The sequence below is a fragment of the Anguilla anguilla genome, chromosome 4, assembly GCF_013347855.1.
Source record: "Anguilla anguilla isolate fAngAng1 chromosome 4, fAngAng1.pri, whole genome shotgun sequence".
Lineage (NCBI taxonomy): Eukaryota > Metazoa > Chordata > Actinopteri > Anguilliformes > Anguillidae > Anguilla > Anguilla anguilla.
The window spans coordinates 66,021,851-66,041,850 of NC_049204.1; the positions used below are offsets into that span (position 1 = coordinate 66,021,851).

General features: G+C 48.6%; 2 protein-coding genes across 3 annotated transcripts in view; both read right to left on the reverse strand.

Annotated features, from left to right (window-relative positions):
- Positions 1 to 20,000, reverse strand: part of LOC118225974 (E3 ubiquitin/ISG15 ligase TRIM25-like) — a 487,938-nt gene that overhangs the window by 304,664 nt on the left and 163,274 nt on the right. The gene's annotated exons all lie outside the window — the stretch shown is intronic.
- On the reverse strand, positions 682 to 2,910 carry c4h8orf82 (chromosome 4 C8orf82 homolog). Of its 2 annotated transcripts, none has more exons than XM_035415281.1 (3): positions 2,869 to 2,910; positions 1,528 to 1,576; positions 682 to 1,349 (listed from the first exon to the last, which is right to left on the reverse strand). In XM_035415281.1, exons 1-3 carry the CDS (start codon positions 2,893 to 2,895, stop codon positions 883 to 885), a joined length of 543 nt encoding a protein of 180 aa, XP_035271172.1. In that variant the 5' UTR covers positions 2,896 to 2,910; the 3' UTR covers positions 682 to 882. The 2 variants fall into 2 exon arrangements, with proteins under 2 accessions (XP_035271172.1, XP_035271171.1); XM_035415280.1 differs by lacking the exon at positions 2,869 to 2,910 and adding an exon at positions 2,060 to 2,664.

Genomic DNA, 20,000 nt, shown 5'->3' on the forward strand with positions numbered 1-20,000 from the left:
TGCCAGACTCGTCTGTTTATGTCATGTCCGCCAAATAATTGTAATGTGAATGTAATGTAATTTTGGCAGGCCACTCCTGGGAAGATTCACCACTGTTCCAAGAGTTCTCCATGCGGAGATAACGGCTCCTACTGTAATTCGGTGGAGTCCCAGAGCCTTAGCCGAAGCTTTGTAACTCTTTCCAAACTGATATATTTCAACAACTTTTTTCCCCCTCATCTCTTCTGGAATTTGCTTTGATCATGGCATGGTGTGTCTGTAGAAACTTTGGGATGACTTCTTCACTCTAATGGCAAGGTTCAGTATGAGTGAGGTTTAGATTCAACAGTCAAGCCTGGCTGAATCCAGTTATAAGTTAAATTTAGTTAATTGGTTGATTGAGCAACTATAGCATATTTCCACATATTTTTGGTCATATTGTGTACTTTAACACTTTAGATGCTGGTAAATTTTGAAAACCCTCCTGCAGATTCCTGAGAATTTTCAGCAAAACACGTTACTGACCTATAGCTACAGCCATATGACAAAAAACGTGAAAATTAAATTCTGAAGAATGGTGAAAAGAGACGTTTCTTTTAAAATGTTCAGTTAAATGTTCAGTGAAACATTGTTTTAATGGTGACTAGAGGGTTAAAGTATTTCAAATAAAGTATGCGACCAAGGTCTGAGTTCTGCACAAAAAAAACAAAAAAAAAAACCAGAAGAATTGGCAAAACATAAATGAATGATGGTTAATGACATATTTCAGAGATCAGTTAGGCATGCCAACAAAACAGGCAATTAAACACCCTGAGCACAACCTTCATTTTCACTGGTCTGCGTTTAGTCCAACACCTTCCAAAGCCGATGCAGCAGCAGCCAAATACGTCCACACCGCCCCTCTCAGCTGCCCTTCGTCTCTGTCTCCCCCTCTTCTTCTGGGGGAAAATGTCTGGCCAGCTCATTGGTCAGTGTGTGCCGCTGTCCCGCCCACAGGAAGTGCGTGGGCTGTCCGGTCTGGCCCTGCCCCGGTGGGTACTCGAAACTGGGGCTGAGCTCGAAGGCCAGGGCCGAACGCACCAGCCCCACGCGCCCCGCCCGCTCGGGACAAGGGTGGTAGAGCCGCCCGCAGGAGGGGTGCATGTAGAGGGATTCGGGGCGGAAGGGGACCACCAGCTTGTCCCCGCCCCAGCAGAAGGACAGGGCATCGGAGGGTCCCGGGAGCAGGTGGGTGAAGACCAGGGGCCGGTCCTCGCAGCGCAGGAAGTTCCGCTCGCGGCCGCACAGCGACAGGAAGGGGAAGTGCTCCTGGTAGCGCCCGCTCTCGTTCCCCCGCAGGCGGCTGAAGAAGAAGGACAGGAACTGCTTATCTGCCAGAGAGAGAGAGAGAGAGAGAGAGAGAAAGAGGGTGGGGGGAGAGAGAGAAAGGATGGTGGAGAGAGGAAGGGGGAAGAGAGAAATAGACAAAAAAAGACAGAAATTATCCCCCTTGATCTTATAAAGCCAGTGTAATGCCCGACTAGGTTGTGGGCGTTGGTTATACGTTACCTTTGAAACAGGTGATGAAGTTCTTCACTTTGGTGTCGTCAAGAAAAAGCTGTTGGTGGAAGCCAGAACGTACACATTAACGCATGTGCGCATTCACACAACTGCGGCATCTGTCGCTGAATTCTTGCACACTGTTTACCAGCTCGCCTGTTTATTTTTTACAGGTATGAAAACGTGTTTTAGTCTGAACGATGGCATATACTGTGACAACAATAAAATCACACTATCCCTTCAACAAGCAGGGCACCAGGGGCGGCACCACCAGGGTTAGTGGGTACCAGTGGGTACCACCCCAACCCTGCACAATTTTTTTAGGGCCCCTCTGAATCATCCTAACACCCCCTCCCCATACAGCACCCATGCAGGGCACTAGCAGTGTTTGTCCACAGCCAATCGGTGTTTTGTCATTTATGGATTTTTAATAACACGTCTATGCAGAGAAGTGACTCGTGTCCATCTCATCAGAAGCAGCACAACAATCATCTACTTAATTCTTCAGCAGAGCCCATGCAGAGTACGGTAGGTACGCCACCTGTCCTTGGTGGTCGATGTAGTAGAAGTACTCCCGTATGCGTGGCTCGGGGCTTTGGCCCTGCGTGTAGGTGACATGTCCCCGCGCCCAGCAAGCGGCCATCCGCGCGGCACCGATGCATTCCCAGCCCAGCCTCGCACGGTAGAACAACATCGCGGAGCACCGCCGGGTCTAAGCCGCGCTTCCCGACTGACCGCACGAAGATCAAATCGCTTCAAACAAGAAAACTGTTACCTGTATCCCCCTAGCTAAACGGCAAAGTGATATATAGAACCACTAGGAGCTAAACTGAATACCTCCTCGACCACTGAAAGCACCTAAAATGTTGGCCAGGACCTCTGTCGGATCCAGCTAGGTATGTTAACACCACAGAGCAGCTTTGCGGTGTCTCTGTCGCAAACACTCGTCTGTTTCAGTGGTGTGTTTACACCATGGTTTAGACTGCCGTTGGGGAAGATTCCGTCTGTGACACCTAACTTCCGGAAAAAAGAAACATTGGCTACGCGTTCCACAATAATACGTTCCGTTAAAACAGTAGGCTACCTTAGGTCCAATTTTTACTTAAAATAAAACAACACGAATTTATAAATAGATTCATAAAAGCGCTATGTACTCTGAAAAATAATGTTTTTGCATTGATTAAGCTCGTGCTCCCATCAAGTGCATTTATTTAGCTGTTCGTTATGTTTTTTTAAAAATAAAATGTCATCGGGCATCAGCCAGATTAGTCCTTGGAACGTAAACCTATATCTGGGTAGTTTTGTCATTTAAAATGATGATTAAATAATGCAGGAAAAGTGTACACCTACCACGAAAAAAAAAATAAACAGCCTCATCGCGTTGGCTAGGCTACATAAAACCAGTTGAGGTCGCTAGTTTCTCAAGCTTTCCACTCGAGTTGAACAGTCCAGCAGAAGCAGATGTCCATCATTAGCACCTTGCTCTACGCCTCAGAGTGCCGTGTGTCACGTCGCGGAGAGGTGAGAACATCTGAATTCCATTAATTGAAATGAAGCACCCTCTTAAATTATTTACAGTTTGCTCAAAATAAAGATAACTGGAATTAATAGGAGGCGGTTTTAATACAAACATATATTTGTAATGATTAAAAAACGGGCTGTGGGAATTGTAATAATTTCCGCCACTTACGATCATCATTATTAAGTTTGATTTGCGTCGGGTATGTGAGACCGCTCGGAAACAATATGACTACAAAACACTGTCTACACGCTATGTAGGCCTATAAATTATTGTATATAGCCAGCGAAACACTTGCACGTGCATTTCCCAGATTTTTATGTGATTGAAAACTTGGGTGGCAAGACTAACAAAATATCTAAATGATCATTTTACATTTTCTTGTACTTGTAGCCTACAATATTTCCCATTCGGCGTTGACGTGCTACCATGGAAACGCCATTGCTTGCACTACGTGCTCGCCGCGGAGAACAGAGTGACGTCAGGTTGTCGGTGGTGACGGAGACGCGGAGAGCCAGTGCATGTTTCATCGAAGAGAACCGACTGAACGCGGCAGCAGAGCTCTCGGAACCATGGGTGACGTTCTGGGGATTACAAATAACGGATTTTAACAGGAGAACACTGGGAAAATGGCAGAACGGTAAGACCATGTTGTTCATAGCTACTGCGATCACGATGCATTTAATTGCTTGATCATTTTTAATTAGCTTGATAGCCACCGCTGCATCAAGAAGGATGCGAAGGGTTGGGGCTGCTGGTTGGAAGTTCGTTTAGCATCCCGCTAGCCTGGTGGTTTGCTATGTTATTTGAGACCATTCTGCCCATATGGATGAGCCGGGCATGATCTCCAGTTGCTACAGACTGTCAGCGTGTGACGGTCCACTAATCATATTCCGCTCCCCTGGGAGACGGACGGTGTTGCATCCTTTACGTGCACCTGCGAGGTCTTGCGTTGATTTGCAAAAAAGGCAGCAAGGTAACCAGGCAAGGATGTGGTTAGCTTGTAAAAGCATTCCGATCTAGCGCGGTGTGACTGTTGGCCATTTCTATGAGGGGTTCCGTACATTTCCGTTTTATGTCAGCGAACCTATCCTAGTCTGGGCAGGGCCGGGTGTTCACCGTCCTGCTCAGCGAGAGCTCCACTCCACTCGCGCATCCGAAGACATGCCAGAGGCGCGCTCACGGCGAATCGGCAGCGAACGTGGAACGAGGAGGCAAACCCACGCGCCCTGCTCGCGCACCCCCCTGTCCTCCCCAGGCTCACGTTCAGGCGGGTGATCATTCATAACCGAGATTAACTCGCTGTAATTCACTTTAACCAACCGAAATCTTGCAGAAAGCGTCTCGTCTGTGAGGAGGGTTGATAACACTGCAAAGGTGGGAGTGTCATCAGCTGCTGAATTCATAAGTAAGGCTAATCGTTGTTAATTCTGCGTTACTCTGTCAACTATGCAGAGATAGTGTCCATCAACCTCCCCATCCCAAAAATAAAACGTGAGATTTGTGACAGCTTAATTGGCGTGTTTCTGACGTTCTTCGGCGCGTGCAGTTGCTACAGTTGTAATGTCACAGTAAGTAAAGTGCACGGGATTCAAACATCTATGTCAGAGTAGCACGTACTCGGAAGGAAGGTTATGTAATTTCTACGACCCTATCTGTCCGACCACGGTATATTCTTCCCCGGAGATACACATCAGAGAGGATACATATGAGGATAGTATGAAGTGAAATGGTTTGCCTTTTTCATTTCGAAGGTTTATTAATGACCCATGTCCAATCCGCGAAGCGCAGTGCGAGAACTTCCACGTGAAGGGTGAGATGGATGCAGATTTGTATGGATGTAGATGTATGCATTTATAAAGATTAAGAGTCGCTCACCAGTTTTCATCAGCGATATTTACATTGGGCCATCTTCGCACCTCTCCCATTATGTAAAACAAAGCTATTTTTGAATGTCATATCGTTAAAGAAAAACCTTCCTGGGTGTGTCTTTTACAACACAGAAAGCACACGCATGGGCATATACCCTTGAACGCACACGCCGTACGGCTGGCGATGTTCTTTGCTTGGTACGCAGTGTTGTTACTTTTCCAGGGAACAGTGCTGAGGATGATCCAGGTTGTCAAGCGAGGGGCAATTCCTAAAGGAACAGAACCGTGGGGTTGTTTTACACGGGCCACAGTGGAGAGTGTGCCAGTCAGCGTGCGCGTTTGTTACACTGTGACATTTGAAAAAAAGAGAAAGAATATCATTAATTTTCCAAGGATGAAGGGTGGGAGGAAGGTGGGGAGAGGGTGTCTTCCTCTCGTGCGCGTGGAAGCGCACAAGCGGCAGCGGCAGCCGGCACGCGCACAGCTGCAAAATTCCGAGTGCCTCCCCTTTCGCCCGCTGTTGCTGCCCTTCCTCCCTAGACCGCGCGCCGGGGTGTGCACCTGTCGTTTTTTCGACACGAGCTTCTCCGAAAACAAGACATTCTAGACGAGATGTAGCCATTCAGCAGCCTCGCATATGGCACGAGGAATAACAATGCAAAAGGGGTATGATTAGGTTGCCGGCTGCTGGACTGCTTAATGATTCCTTCAAGTGCCAGTGTGCGTGTTATGTTGGGATTCTCGTGTATTGTTTGGGGGGAAAAAATCATATTATCCATAGCGGTTGATATTTGTTAATATTAATACGCTCCTTAAAATATTGAATTCATGCGTATATTATAATTATTTTAGCTTAGCATTGTGTTGTGGCTGCAGCTGTTGTAGGGCGGCGTTTTTTCATCCACGGTCATATTTCCGACCGGCGCAGTCCATTTCTCGGTCGAGCAACCTCCGCTTGGTGGTCTGAAAAACACGCGCGACTATTGTGTTTCAGTGGCCCCGGCTGGCGGCTCCACACCCACAATGACATTCGATCTGCTAACGAGTGCGGACATCTCGCGTTTGCGGCGTCCTGCACATGATTAAAAATGCCCGTTCAGTGCGACCGGACACCGACTTCTGTATTTGCAGTCGTGGGTTTCCGTCTCAGGTGATTACTGATTCAGAATGCCCGAGATGCGGGGCGAAGCTGAATTTCAAGGATGGAATTCTAATGTGCGCGCCGTCCCTACATCTCCAAGCTTCATTGCCCGAGATAACAGCGTGCTGTTATCAAGCGGGCTCAAATCGATCCGCGAGCTCTATCCGTTTATTACTGACGTTGGGGTGCTTATGTGTCCCGCTGTAACGTCCGCAAACAGACCCGGTCCTTATCGACCATATTGAACAACAGGGCTCTCGTTCTAAAGGTTTTTTTTTTGTCCTGTTATTTTGGAAGGATTAAAAAAAAAATTTTTTTTATAGCCAAGCCCGGTTTCTGGGAGCTTACTTGTGCCAATCTACTCATCGTCATGTCGGTTTCATGTGACCAACGTGCATGGAATGACCTTTGACTGTCATCCATATTTAATAGACTCCTCATGTCTCAGACACTCCTTTGATTTGCAGGAAGTGGACAGGACAGGGATTAAAATAATGTGCTATTGATTTTTGCTTTGGGGGAGGGGGGTGTATGGGGGAAGATGTGTGGCAGGTCGTTACAAAAATGTAAAGATTTAAAACAAAATAATACCCACCGCTCCTCTGTTTGACTCAGTATTGAAGTTTCCATGCGAGTGCCCTGTAAATGCCCTGTGATTTGTAGCTGCCCTGTGAATGCCCTGTTCCCTGTGAATATCCTGTGCTCTGTGAATATCCTGTTCCCTGTGAATGCCCTGTGGTCTGAGAGGGTCCTGTTCCCTGTGAATGCCCTGTGGTCTGAGAGGGCCCTGTTCCCTGTGAATGCCCTGTGGTCTGAGAGGGTCCTGTTCCCAGTGAATATCCTGTTCCCTGTGAATGCCCTGTTCCCTGTGAATGCCCTGTGGTCTAAGAGAGTCCTGTGGGCTGGATGCTGGTGTCCTGTGCTCTGAGAGGGTCCTGTGGGCTGGATGCTGGTGCCCTGTAGGCTGGATGCTGGTGTCCTGTGGTCTGAGAGGGTCCTGTGGGCTGGATGCTGGTGCCCTGTGGGCTGGATGCTGGTGTCCTGTGGTCTGAGAGGGTCCTGTGGGCTGGATCCTGGTGTCCTGTGGGCTGGATGCTGGTGTCCTGTGGGCTGGATGCTGGTGTCCTGTGGGCTGGATGCTGGTGCCCTGTGGGCTGGATGCTGGTGTCCTGTGGGCTGGATGCTGGTGTCCTGTGGGCTGGATGCTGGTGTCCTGTGGGCTGGATCCTGGTGTCCTGTGGGCTGGATGCTGGTGTCCTGTGGGCTGGATGCTGGCGTCCTGTGCTCTGTGACATCAGCCTGTTCTGTGCTGTAACGCTGGGGGAACAGTCCTTCTCCGGTCCAGTCCGACAGATTGGTCCCGTGTTTTAACAGGACAGCAGGAGTATTCCTTCTGCTTCCTCTGCTCCGAAAAGCGGGGAGCTGGGCGCCCCAGACGGGACCTTTCTGTGGGCGACCCTCCTTGCCCGAATCGTGGGTGGATAATGGAATTCTGCATTGATGCAACCCAGAAAGCAAATAGCCTACGTGTGTGCGCACATTGGCGTGTTCATGTGTTTGGTATGTGCGTGTGTGTGTGTGCGCGCGCACGCGCGTGTGCGTGCATACGTGTGTGCGTATGTGTGTGGTGTTTTTGCGTATATCTGTGTGTGTGCATGTGTGTGTGTATATCTGTGTGTGTGTTTGTGTGTGTGTGTATATCTGTGTGTGTGTTTGTGTGTGTATGTGTATCTGTGTGTAGTGTTTGTGTGTATTCAGATTTCAAATGTAATCGTTTTCAGTGTGATGCTTGTTTATGGTCAGAGTACTTATACAAACTGTTTTTAATTGATATTATTTCCTTTCTAAATTCTTGTTCTAATTGTAAGCAGTCCGATAATAATAATAATAATAATAATAATATTTTTAGATAGTGATAATTTTGCTATACTATTCTCAGGTGCTTAGTTTGAACGCAGCAGTAGTAATAAGTAGCCAGCTGGGCTAATCGAGGAAGACTGGCGGGTACAGTGAAGGGAAGTGAACTCATTTCCATCGATCCTGAATCAATCACTGCGTGCTGATGCTCTGCTTGCAGTCCATCACCGTCAGCCACGCTGTCAGGGCCCCCCCACCCCCCCCCCAGGCCGGCCCGCCCCCCAGGCCCATCCCGGAGAGCCGGGCGGCCATAGGCCCTGGCGCGGGACCCTCCGAACCCCAACCGGGGGCCCGCACAGCGGGAGCTGTTCTCTATCGCCCGCCCCCGTCAGCCCAAATGAGGGTTTATTGGAGGCGTGTTGATAACGTAACCTGAGTTTAATGGAATCGCTCTGAATTGAGAGACGGAGGAAGATGTGTGGAGTGACTGAGTGATTGGCAGAGAGAGAGAGAGAGAGATCGAGCGAGAGAGAGAGAGAGTGTTTCCTTTCGTCTAATAGGATTAGTGTGTAAATGTATTTGTCTGAAAAGCCGTCTGCTTTGGAGATTTCCTAATCTGTGTGTGTGTGAGAGGATCAGAGTATGAGCGGAGGAGGGAGGGAGAGAGAGAGAGAGAGAGAGAGAGAGTGGGAAAGATAGATAGAGTCTGTCACCGATAGCCTGAAGTCCTGTTGAATTTAGTTTCCCCACACCTGGCTAATTGACAGTGGCAGAGACACGCCCCCTAACCCACCCCCCCTCCCCCCGGCCCTCACCTCCCCATGAATAATGAATCGAGCTTAATCGCGGGAACGCGTAGCGTCTGCCATAACGGAACTACGTCTGCCCCCCCCCCACCCCACCCCCGCCCCTCGCCGGAATGCTGGCGGAGGGAAGGGTTCTAGAACTCTCTCTCTCTCTCTCTCTCTCTCTCTCCCAGCTGCAAGCACTGCCAGCGCAGTTCCGCATTCCGTGTTCCGTGGAAACGGGGCTGCTCAGAGCCCGAGGGCGGGGGGAGAGCGGGGGGGGGGGGGGGGGTTGGGGATGTGTTTACAGGCTCTGTCCCACTGCACTGCCAGCCTGTCAGCTGAGTCCTGTGTTCCGGTGGAACCGAACGGGACAGGGACAGATTATTGCCTCTCGGCACGACAAAAAACACTTCAGGCACCCCTTTCCCTGCCCTGGATGGAGACAGTCCACACTCACAAACACAGTTCCACATTTTTATCTACACCCTCACTCTTAGTCCGTACCAAGAGTCCTTCTCTGTCTTTGTATTTGAGTGTGTGTATGTCAGAGCAAGACAGTCTGCGTACATGTGTGTGTTTGTGTGTGTGTGAGAGGGACTGCTTGTTAGAGGTAGAGTGTATGCGCATTTGTGTGTGAGTGGGTATGATTGACAAGAGCGTGAGTGTGAAAAACAAGCTGTCACAGGCATGGCAACGGGCCACATGTACACACTGGAGCCTGACTTTAATGAAGTGAAACTGCCACCTATGGTACATATAGGGATCAGCCAGTGCTTTTAGGGATCAACCAGCACTCGTATGGATCAGCCAGCGCTTGCAGGGATCAGTGAGCACACATAGGGATCAGCCAAAAGGATGAGCCAGTGCTCATAGGGATCAGTCAGTGGTTGTAGGGATCAGTGAGCACACATAGGGATCAGCCATAAGGATGAGCCAGTGCTCGTAGGAATCAGCCAGTGCACATAAAGATAAGCCAGCACTCTTAGGGATCAGCCAGTGGTCGTAGGGATCAGTTGGTGCTCGTAGGGATCAGCCAGCGCTTGTAGGGATCAGCCAGTGGTCGTAGGGATCCGTTGGTGCTCGTAGGGATCAGCCTGCGCTTGTAGGAATCAGCCAGTGATCGTAGGGATCAGTTGGTGCTCTTATGGATCAGCCAGTGGTCGTAGGGATCAGTTGGTGCTCTTAGGGATCAGCCAGTGGTCGTAGGGATCAGTTGGTGCTCGTATGGATCAGCCAGTGGTCGTAGGGATCAGTTGGTGCTCGTAGGGATCAGCCAGTGCTTGTAGGGATCAGTGAGCGCAGTGGTGGCCTTGCGAAGGGAAGTTTTTTTGTTGTGGACTGTTTTAATGTACGCTCTGAGTGGGCTAAATTAAGGCCCATCTCTGTAATGGAGGTGAAAGGGTGCTGATTCCTCCTATCACCCCCTCCCTCTTCCATTAAACCCCCCCCCCCCCCTTAAATAAAATGCAGTGTAATGTGATCTCTGTTGGGGTGTAATGAGACGCAGAGCCCTTCAAAATATTCCACCCCCCCATCTCTCTGTCCCTCTCTCTTTCTCTCTCTCTCTCTCTCTGTCCCTCTCTCTCTCTCTCTCTCTCTCTCTCTCTCTGTCTCTCTCTCTCTTTCTCTCTCTCTGTTCTCCTGATGCTCTTTTTTCTCTCCTGGTCACAGCTGCATTATGGGATGGTGTCTGTGTGTCACAGGGCAGACCTGTTTACTGGATCCTCTCCCGAGAGAGAGGGAGAGAGAGAGAGAGATAGACTGCGTGTGCGTGTGCGCGTGCGCGTGTGCGTGTGCGTATGTGTTGTGTGTGTGTGTGTGTGTATGTGTTGTGTGTGTGTGTGTGTGTGTGTGTGCGTGTGTGTGTGTGTGCGTGTGTGTGTGTGCGTGTGTGTGTGTGCGTGTGTGTGTATGTGTTGTGTGTGGTGGTGGTGGGGGGGGGGGGGGTTGCCGGGTGTGTTACACTGCGTGTAGCCTCGAGGGGATTGAAGCAAATTACCCACCTTGAGTGATTAAATGGGAAACACTGTCAACTGCGACAAGAAAGAGACTCTCCAGTGACTAGCTGCCGCGTGTTAGGAGAAGGGGTGCACCATGGGGGATTTTAATTGGCTGGGAAAGGGGGGATGGGGGGTTGAACAAATCAGAACAAACCCGAAAACATCACATCCTCTTTTCTTCCCCAAAAGCCAAGGGTTCCAGTCAAGCCCACCCCTAAATAAGACCCCCCCCCCCAACATACATATACACACACACATAAGCATGCACACGCACACGCACACGCACACACACACATAAGCATACACACACACACACACTAGCACGCACAAACACACACACACACAATGGTTTCAAACGCTTTTTCACAAGCCCGTGGAAGGCCAGTGGGTGACATCACAGTCACTTTGTCCATATTTTGTTCTCCAGTCTATGGTGTTCTTCTTTTTTTTGGGGGGGCGGTTGGGGGCTGTTCTGGAATTATAGCAATAAAGTATCTTTTAAAAACAGGTGTTGTGCCCTCCGTGTGCTAAAGCGTTGTCTGGATGTTCAAGCATCATTGTTCCGGGGAGAAAATAAATAAATAAAATGAGCTGGAAGCAGGATTTTAGCGTCGGTGAAAACGAGGAGCTGAACTCTGCTTGTCTCCATTGGATGACAGGTGTGTGGCCGTCTGCGTACCTGTGTGTGAGTGTGTGTGTGTGTGTGTGTGTGTGTGTGTGTGTGTGTGTGTGTGTGTGTGTGTGTGTGAGTGTGTGTGTGTGTGTGTGTGTGTGTGTGAGTGTGTGTGTGTGTGTGTGTGTGTGTGTGTGTGTGAGATTGTGTGTGTGTGTGTGTGTGTGTGTGTGTGTGTGTGTGTGTGTGTGTGTGTGTGTGTGTGTGTGAGAGTGTGTGTGTCTGTGTGTGTGTGTGTGTGTGTGTGTGTGTGTGTGTGTGTGTGTGTGTGTGTGTGTGTGTGTGTGTGTGTGTCGGCCGGCTCCACTTCTGAGCCTGAGGCTTTCTTGGAATCATTCGAGTCGTGTGGAGTTGAGGCGTTTGGGAAGGGGGGGCAAGTGGGGGGTAAATTAGTCATATTTTAAAAGCTTAGCTTGCCTGGACAGAGAGCGGGAGTGGGGGAGGGCCAGGAGGACTTAACTCGCGTCTCCTTTATTTGATGCTGTAATGTGTCGGGCTCAGTTTGTATCGATTCTCTTCCCGTTGACTGGAGTCAGCCACAGAGGGTTTCAGAAGGGAAGGAAACACAACAAATAAGTGAAATTTTAAAAGGGAAATGTATTCTAATAAAATTAGAGGCTAAAGCATATTTATGACTCCCGTGCCATGCATATCAGAATTCATAGTGTGAAGACTATGTTAGAGAAAGAGAGAGAGAGAGAGATAGATAGATAGAGAGTGAGTGATAGAGAGAAAGAGAAAGACAGACAGACAGAGAGACTTTTGATGTTACTTTATTGAAATACAGAATTTTAAACAACTACCTTAAAACCTATCCCAGAAAACACAAACCCACAACCAACCCCTACCGCCCCCCCAAAAAAACAAATAGAACACAAAATTAATCCCAATACAATGCCCAAACACCATAGTTAATCTAAACATATCAGAGAGAGCAAGAGAGGAGCCCATTGTTAAATGTATTTTAGCCCATTTAAAAAGCCCATTATTTAACCTTGACTTAAACAAAGAGCATGAGATGAAATATTATCTGCATATTTTAAAAGTAGAGTAAAATATTAGCTGACTGTGTAAAATACATACTGTCACTGCCTGTACCTTTTATCTCAGATCCTTCATTTCAAATGGAATATTTTAGCATATTTTTCTTACCATTGTGTAAATGATGCTTGTTGACTGTCTTATATTGTTTTTATTTTGTCTTATGGTCTGCACGCACACACACATACACGCACATACACACACGCACTCACACATGCACACACACATGCACACTCACACACAAATTTTCACTGGCCGACTGGGGATCCGTGAGGTCCCGGGGGGGGCGGGGTCAGAACCCTGGGTCACACCCGTCAATCACCAGGCCACTTCCTGTCAGTCTGGTTACCATTCCGATTCAGATACAACTGCGAGGAATGCATCAGCAAACATTGCAAAAGCTTACAGCAATGCGTTTAGACATGAACACAGATCACTGTGTACACCTTAGGGTATAATTAGGGTAATGGACTGCATTTATATAGCGCTTTTATCCAAAGCGCTTTACAATTGATGCCTCGCACTCACCAGAGCAGTTAGGGTTTAGGTGTCTTGCTCAGGGACACTACGACACGCCCAGGGCGGGGATCGAACCGGCAACCCTCCGACTGCCAGACAACCGCTCTTACCTCCTGAGCTATGTCGCCCCAGTCCCAGTCTTCATGTTTTATTTTGGCGGGGGGGGGGGGGGGGTACGGGGGGATAGCATGTCATTAATGAAGTGGTGTGTGGTGGTGCTGGGCGATTCTCTAGTGACTGGTCTTCAGTTCTGTGAGAGGGACCATAGAACACAAAGGACCTGCAGGAACGGGGTCAAGGGTGAGGGGTCAGGGCTGAAAAATGCCAGCCCAGGTTTCGCCCAGGTCAGGGCCAGCAGCTCGATAGAGAGAGAGTGTGCCAGAGACAGGGAAAGAGGGAAAAATAATGAGACATTGAAGAGAAGTTGAAGTAATGGTTGGGAAAGAAGAGGTGAGAGAGAGAGAGAGAGAGGTAGAGGGAGAAAGAGGGGAAGAGAGGGACTGAGAGATGCAGAGAGAGAGGGTGAGTGAGAAAGAGAGATTCAATTTTGGATTATATTCTACATACACTTTCTGGTTTATACACTGGAATGTGTGTGTGTGTGTGTGTGTGTATAAGAGAGAGAAACAGTGAGAGAGAGAGAGAGTGACAGAGAGAGAGAGAGTGGGTGTTTAATTTGATGATGGTAACCTCTCATTAGTACCAATGAAACGTAACTGAGTCAGTACAGCATGAAGGAGAGAGAGTGAGTGTAAGATGAATGCTGTCATGAATATATTAAAGGACACAACATTTTAATGTATCGCTTTCCCATTTCGTTTCATCGACGATTCCATTTTATATCGCACTTGTAACAATTTCCTGTCAATTAAAAAAAAAATTTGTATTGCTGTGTTTTTAGCCTGAAGGGTTTTGCATGGAAATGTTATGGAGTATTATTATGGAAATCTTATAGTTTGACATATTCCTCAGTCTGAGAAACCTTTAACCCTTTAATGCAGAGAGGACACTGGGCAGCATAAATTCACAACGTGAGATTCGCAATTGGCCCTCCGTCCATGCTTGTCATTCCCAGAATTCCTTGCTGCATTATGTTGTTTACTCTGATACCAACAAAGAAGAAAGCAGTGCTGGAGGAATGCTCATGCTAATGTTATTAGCCATTCTGCTTTCTCAGCTTTCTGGGCGTAGTGCCTCATGTATACCACCAGCATTTGCATATGTATATTAGTAATGTATATCACCAGCATTTGCATATGTATATTAGTAATGTATACCACCATGCATTTGCATATGTATATTAGTAATGAATATTGCCATGCATTTAGATGTGTATATTAGTAACGTATATTGCCGTGCATTTAGATGTGTATATTAGTAATTTATATTGCCGTGCATTTAGATGTGTATATTAGTAACGTATATTGCCGTGCATTTAGATTTGTATATTAGTGTGCACCGTGGTTCAGGGATGTCAGTCAGCACATCTGATGCAGGATGTGATGTCACCATTAAGGGCGCACACAGTCACACTCTGACTCACCCTTGTTCCCCTGGCATCATTCCACTATGCCACTGTAGTACCACCCCACCAGCAACACCTCAAGTTTTTTTTTATCACCGTTTTGAATGTCTGCTATCCCCAGTCTGACATCATCTCCAGACGATACGCGGAAATCGCTGTTGTCTTCATGGTTTGACCAGCACATGGTTTTCGCTTTGAGAGAGATGCTGGTGTGTGACCCTTGACCTCCGTTGACCATCGAAATTCCAGTTTGCACCTTTGCTTTGATGTGTCGATACTGTTCTTATGGGCTGTGTTGTGGGCTATTGTGATGTCATATTGGTTGTCAGGGCAGCGGGCCCAGGCTGTAAGGTCAGACCAGGTTAGTGGTAACCTGCTGTGGGGTTGCTGTTGTGGTTCAGTCTGCCGTCCTGGCCCCCCCCCCCCCCCGTGGTGCTCGGCGGTTTTCCTTTCAGTCAGCCGCTAGCGGAGGTCCCGGGAAACGAGGCGCGCGGACTCTTCCGCCAAATCAATGACCGATAAATCAAGCACTCAAACACAAACACAAACACAAACACCGGGGACGAAGCAGAAAAACGGCAGACACCGCAGAGTTCCAGGCCTGGAGTTTGAGATTCCTGCTACTGAGTCTCCTCAGCTGGGGAGCTGGAACGCTGCTGGAACGCTGCTGGAACACTGCTGGAACTCTCCTGGAACACTGCTGGAACTCTCCTGGAATGCTGCTGGAAATCTCCCGGAACGCTGCTGGAACACTGCTGGAACTCTCCTGGAACGCTGCTGGAAATCTCCTGGAACGCTGCTGGAACACTGCTGGAACACTCCTGGAACACTCCTGGAATTCTCCTGGAATGCTGCTGGAACTCTCCTGGAACTCTCCTGGAATGCTGCTGGAACTCTCCTGGAACGCTGCTGGAACTCTCCTGGAACACTCCTGGAACACTCCTGGAACTCTCCTGGAATGCTGCTGGAACTCTCCTGGAACTCTCCTGGAACTCTTCTGGAACACTTCTGGAACGCTGCTGGAACTCTCCTGGAATGCTGTAACCCCCAGGAGTGTATCGGGATCTTGACAGTAACTGTGCCAGCTATGACCACGTCCCGTTGTCTTCCTTTTGCAGCAGTGCAGTGTCGTGGTTTGGGAACTGGCCTCGAAACCTGAAGGTTGCTGGTTCGATTCCCAGTTGTTGTACTCTTGCGCAAGGTACCTAAGCTGTATAAATGGGCACTATACCCCTTTCACGCATGGAACCCATAATATTTCCCTGCTCAATTATCTGGGTTTGGTAGTGGTTTTCCCAATTTACACACAGGTCTCTGTTACGGAAAACGACTGTATGAAGTCTGTTTGCTGTCGACATGTGAGTAGAGTGAGCAAGGAATTGTTACATTAGCTCTTTGTAACAGCCAGATGTTTTCTAAATATTAGTTCTGGCAGGGATGTAGATCCTACCAACACAGTTGAAGTGATAGATTTATATGATAGCTGTCATTGACATGTGGTGCTACGTTGAGTGAAAAAGCAACTTGAAGCTGGAAGAGCCTGACAGAGATGCTTACCAGGGAGAAGTGTTGCATAGCACAAAAAGCATTTGGTGAGGCAATTATAATGGTTTTGTAATGGTAGCCTTACAATGGACAAAGCCGTGTCAAGCAAGGACAGCAACACTGTTTATTCCATTCCTTAAATAAATGTTCAGATTTATGTTTCACATTGTCACACAGTGCAGGTCCAATATTTTCTGTGGGCAATGTCCCATATTTGTGCAAGAATTATTGAGGGCAGATTCCGTGTAATATTTATTGAAGAAATTGTGCCAGAAACAAAAGGTCTTATGTAAGAACATTGTTGCATTTTGTGTGTGTTCTCCAGAAATGTTGCTGCTTTAGTCCACACTGGAGCAGTTGCTAAAGATTTCTGTCGGTCCTGACTTGGCAAACTGGAGGAACGTCTTACAAGGACAATTATGTTACTTATTTGAAAAATGCAAAGGCTGTGGAAGTCGCTTCGGAAAGGAGTGTCTGCTGAATGCCTGTGGTATAATCTCCCGTCTCTACCCTGAGACAAACAAAAACTCTGAATCTCCCCGGAATCTTGCTGGAATTTGGTCCCGGTGGCTGGCAGGTGTTCCTCACGGTACCGACCTTGGGCCTCCTGATTGTTTGAAAGGCAGTGCTGTAAAACACTGTGAATGCAGTAGCTTTAGCCACTGTGGGTTGTTCACAGTCCGCCTGTGCAGAGAGGTAACCGTCTTGTATTTTTGTCATGCCCAATAATAAACAAACAGCCTATTGCTTGCCTCTTTGGTACTGCTTCTAATTTGCCCAGTTGAGGAGTGACATATGACAGCAGGTGTGATGCAGTCGTTGAAGCAGATTCTGTCTCTCCCTTTACCATAGAGCTGAAATGCAAATGCAAAAATAGTCTACTGGCAAAACAAGCACCCAATTATGTTTCCACATAAATCATAAACGAGTCGTATTCTAGACTGCAGTGAGTGAAAGGATCAAGGAAATAAAATATACAACACATACAGTACATCTGTACTAAAATAGCCTTGGAACACAATTACAAGGCAATCATTCATCTGTCTATCCCTCTCTCTTTCACCCTCTCCCTCTCTCTTTCCCTCCCTCCCTCCCTCCCGCCCTCTCTCTCTCTCCTCTCTCCCTCCCTCCCTCCCTCCCGCCCCTCTTCCTGTCCTCCCCCGGCGGTCTGGCCCCTGTAGTCTGCAGGAAGCAGGAAGCTCCCTTGCCCTTGGTTTGGATGGCGGCCTGGCGCGTGCCCGCTGATTTATCTGGGGCGTGCGCAGTGAAGGGCTCCCACTGGGCTCGTTGTAAAGATTGTACTTTGGGGGGGGGGGGGGTGTTAGGATTCTGACTGGCGATGTGGGGGTAGGGGTGTGGGTTTGGGAGGGGGGTGACCTGGACATTATGTGGGCGGGGGTAATTCAATGTGACCCTTACGCACAATGGAGCACTTTAATAGCACAGACAATTCAGCTGTGTCTCCCTCGCTCATTTCAATTTCAATTCTGTTTCCTTTTAAATGCTTCCATGACGACATTTTAAAAAAATGCGTGCTGTCTACTGCGTCCGGTGGCTCTGCAGTGTCCCTCTATCCCTCGTTCTCCAATTTCCAATTTCGGTTTGACTTATTGGCATGGCAGCAAGCGTACATTCCCTTCATCAGAGCATAGAGTCGAAATGGAAAACCACATAATAAAGGCACACAATAAGCAAAGGAAAAGCAAAAAGTGGGTACTAAGGTCCTGTGTAATGAGGTCCTGTGTAGTGAGGTCCTGTGTAGTGAGGTCCTGTGTGCAAGGTCCTGTGTAGTGAGGTCCTGTGTAGTGAGGTCCTGTGTGCTAGGTCCTGTGTAGTGAGGTCCTGTGTAGTGAGGTCCTGTGTGCTAGGTCCTGTGTAGTGAGGTCCTGTGTAGTGAGGTCCTGTGTAGCGAGGTCCTGTGTAGTGTGGTCCTGTGTAGTGAGGTCCTGTGTAGGGAGGTCCTGTGTAGCGAGGTCCTGTGTAGTGAGGTCCTGTGTAGTGAGGTCCTGTGTAGCGAGGTCCTGTGTAGTGAGGTCCTGTGTGCAAGGTCCTGTGTAGTGAGGTCCTGTGTAGTGAGGTCCTGTGTGCTAGGTCCTGTGTAGTGAGGTCCTGTGTAGTGAGGTCCTGTGTGCTAGGTCCTGTGTAGTGAGGTCCTGTGTAGTGAGGTCCTGTGTAGCGAGGTCCTGTGTAGTGAGGTCCTGTGTAGTGAGGTCCTGTGTAGGGAGGTCCTGTGTAGCGAGGTCCTGTGTAGTGAGGTCCTGTGTAGTGAGGTCCTGTGTAGCGAGGTCCTGTGTAGCGAGGTCCTGTGTAGCGAGGTCCTGTGTAGCGAGGTCCTGTGTAGCGAGGTCCTGTGTGCGAGGTCCTGTGTAGTGAGGTCCTGTGTAGTGAGGTCCTGTGTAGTGAGGTCCTGTGTAGTGAGGTCCTGTGTAGTGAGGTCCTGTGTAAGGACCTGGATGTGTTTCTCTAAGCCCTGTCAGGGGGGCAATGATGGGGGGTAGTGATTGGGGAAAAACATTACTTGGGGCTTTTAATGGGGGTTGAATCAGAGCTCATCAAGGCCCAAGGACAGGTGAGCTGGCCTTGAGGGTGGGTGGGAGGGACATCAATCAACCAATCACAGCTCACATTTCATAAATGGAGAGCTACAACACAGGGTTAGGTTACAGAGGGAGAAGATGAGAGATACAGTCTGTCACTCACACACATGCACATACACATACTCACACTCTCGTAGTGAGTGTGTGTGTTTGTGTGTGTCTGTGTCAGAGATAGAGATAGAGAGTTTTGTGTGAGAGAGATAGAGAGAGCAACTGTTTGTGTTTGAGCTAACACTTATTTTACAGTCAGGTGAAGACCCCAACATACTCTCTCTTATAGTTTTCTATATTATCATCATTATTATTATTATTATTATTATTTAATCAGTTTTAGCAGTTTTCACAGGACACGCGCACGCACACACGCACGTACGCACGCACGTACGCACGCAAGCACGCACGCACACACACGCACACCTGTGCTAAACTGCATGTTGAATTACTGCACTCTTCGGGGCAGACTTGCGTTGTATTCTGATGTGCAGCCTAAGTGACTGTATTTCCCTCTAAAAGCCCTCGCTGATTCATGTCCTCTCCCCGCCGCTGGACGTGGGCCCGCGCCTGTGATATGTGGCCCCTGATGTACAGCTTCCACTTTAGCTGAGCGCAAGCGGACGGCACGATTGGTTCCCCGTCGTCGTGGCTCCTGGCTGCCCCGCCCCCTCGGCCCCGCGGATCGTTATCGTCCGTTTTACTGGGCGATTTACGCGCCGGGATTTAACGAGCGGTGTGCGGCCTCAACGAAGGGAGCGGCGTTTGTGAATAAAAGCTGCAGAGTGAGGTAAGGGACATGTGAGGCGTGGGAGCAGTGTGCTGAGTCAGCCATGCTGAAAGGACCAGGGTACAGTATCCCAGCATGCACTGCAGTCCTCCAGGATCAGGGTACAGTATCCCAGCATGCACTGCGACCCTCCGGGATCAGGGTAGAGTATCCCAGAATGCACTGCAGTCCTCCGGGATAAGGGTAGAGTATCCCAGCATGCACTGCAGTCCTCCAGGATCAGGGTAAAGTATCCCAGCAGGCACTGCGATCACGTATTTTTGGATCCGTTTTTCAATTTTTTTATTTTTATTTGGATCAGCTCCCTGTGGGAGAATAAGTCGAAGAAGGTTTTTATTAAATTATTTTTTTATTTTTGGCCACCTCATAATTAATCCCCTCCGTTGGAAGATGAGCCAGTGACAGGGGCGGGAAACTGTGAACATTCGCTCCTCCCAAATTAGTCAAAGAAGGAGCTGAAAAGAAGCAACGCGCGAGAAGACGCCGTGCTCAGTCAGCTAAAAAACGGCGCCGTGTGGCCGACCTGGAGCTGATGAATATCAGCGCAGACCCCAGCGATTTGCCCGTCCGCAGCGATGCCTGTTAACAGCAACGTGAGTTTGAGCTGTTAGGTATTCAAAAAGCA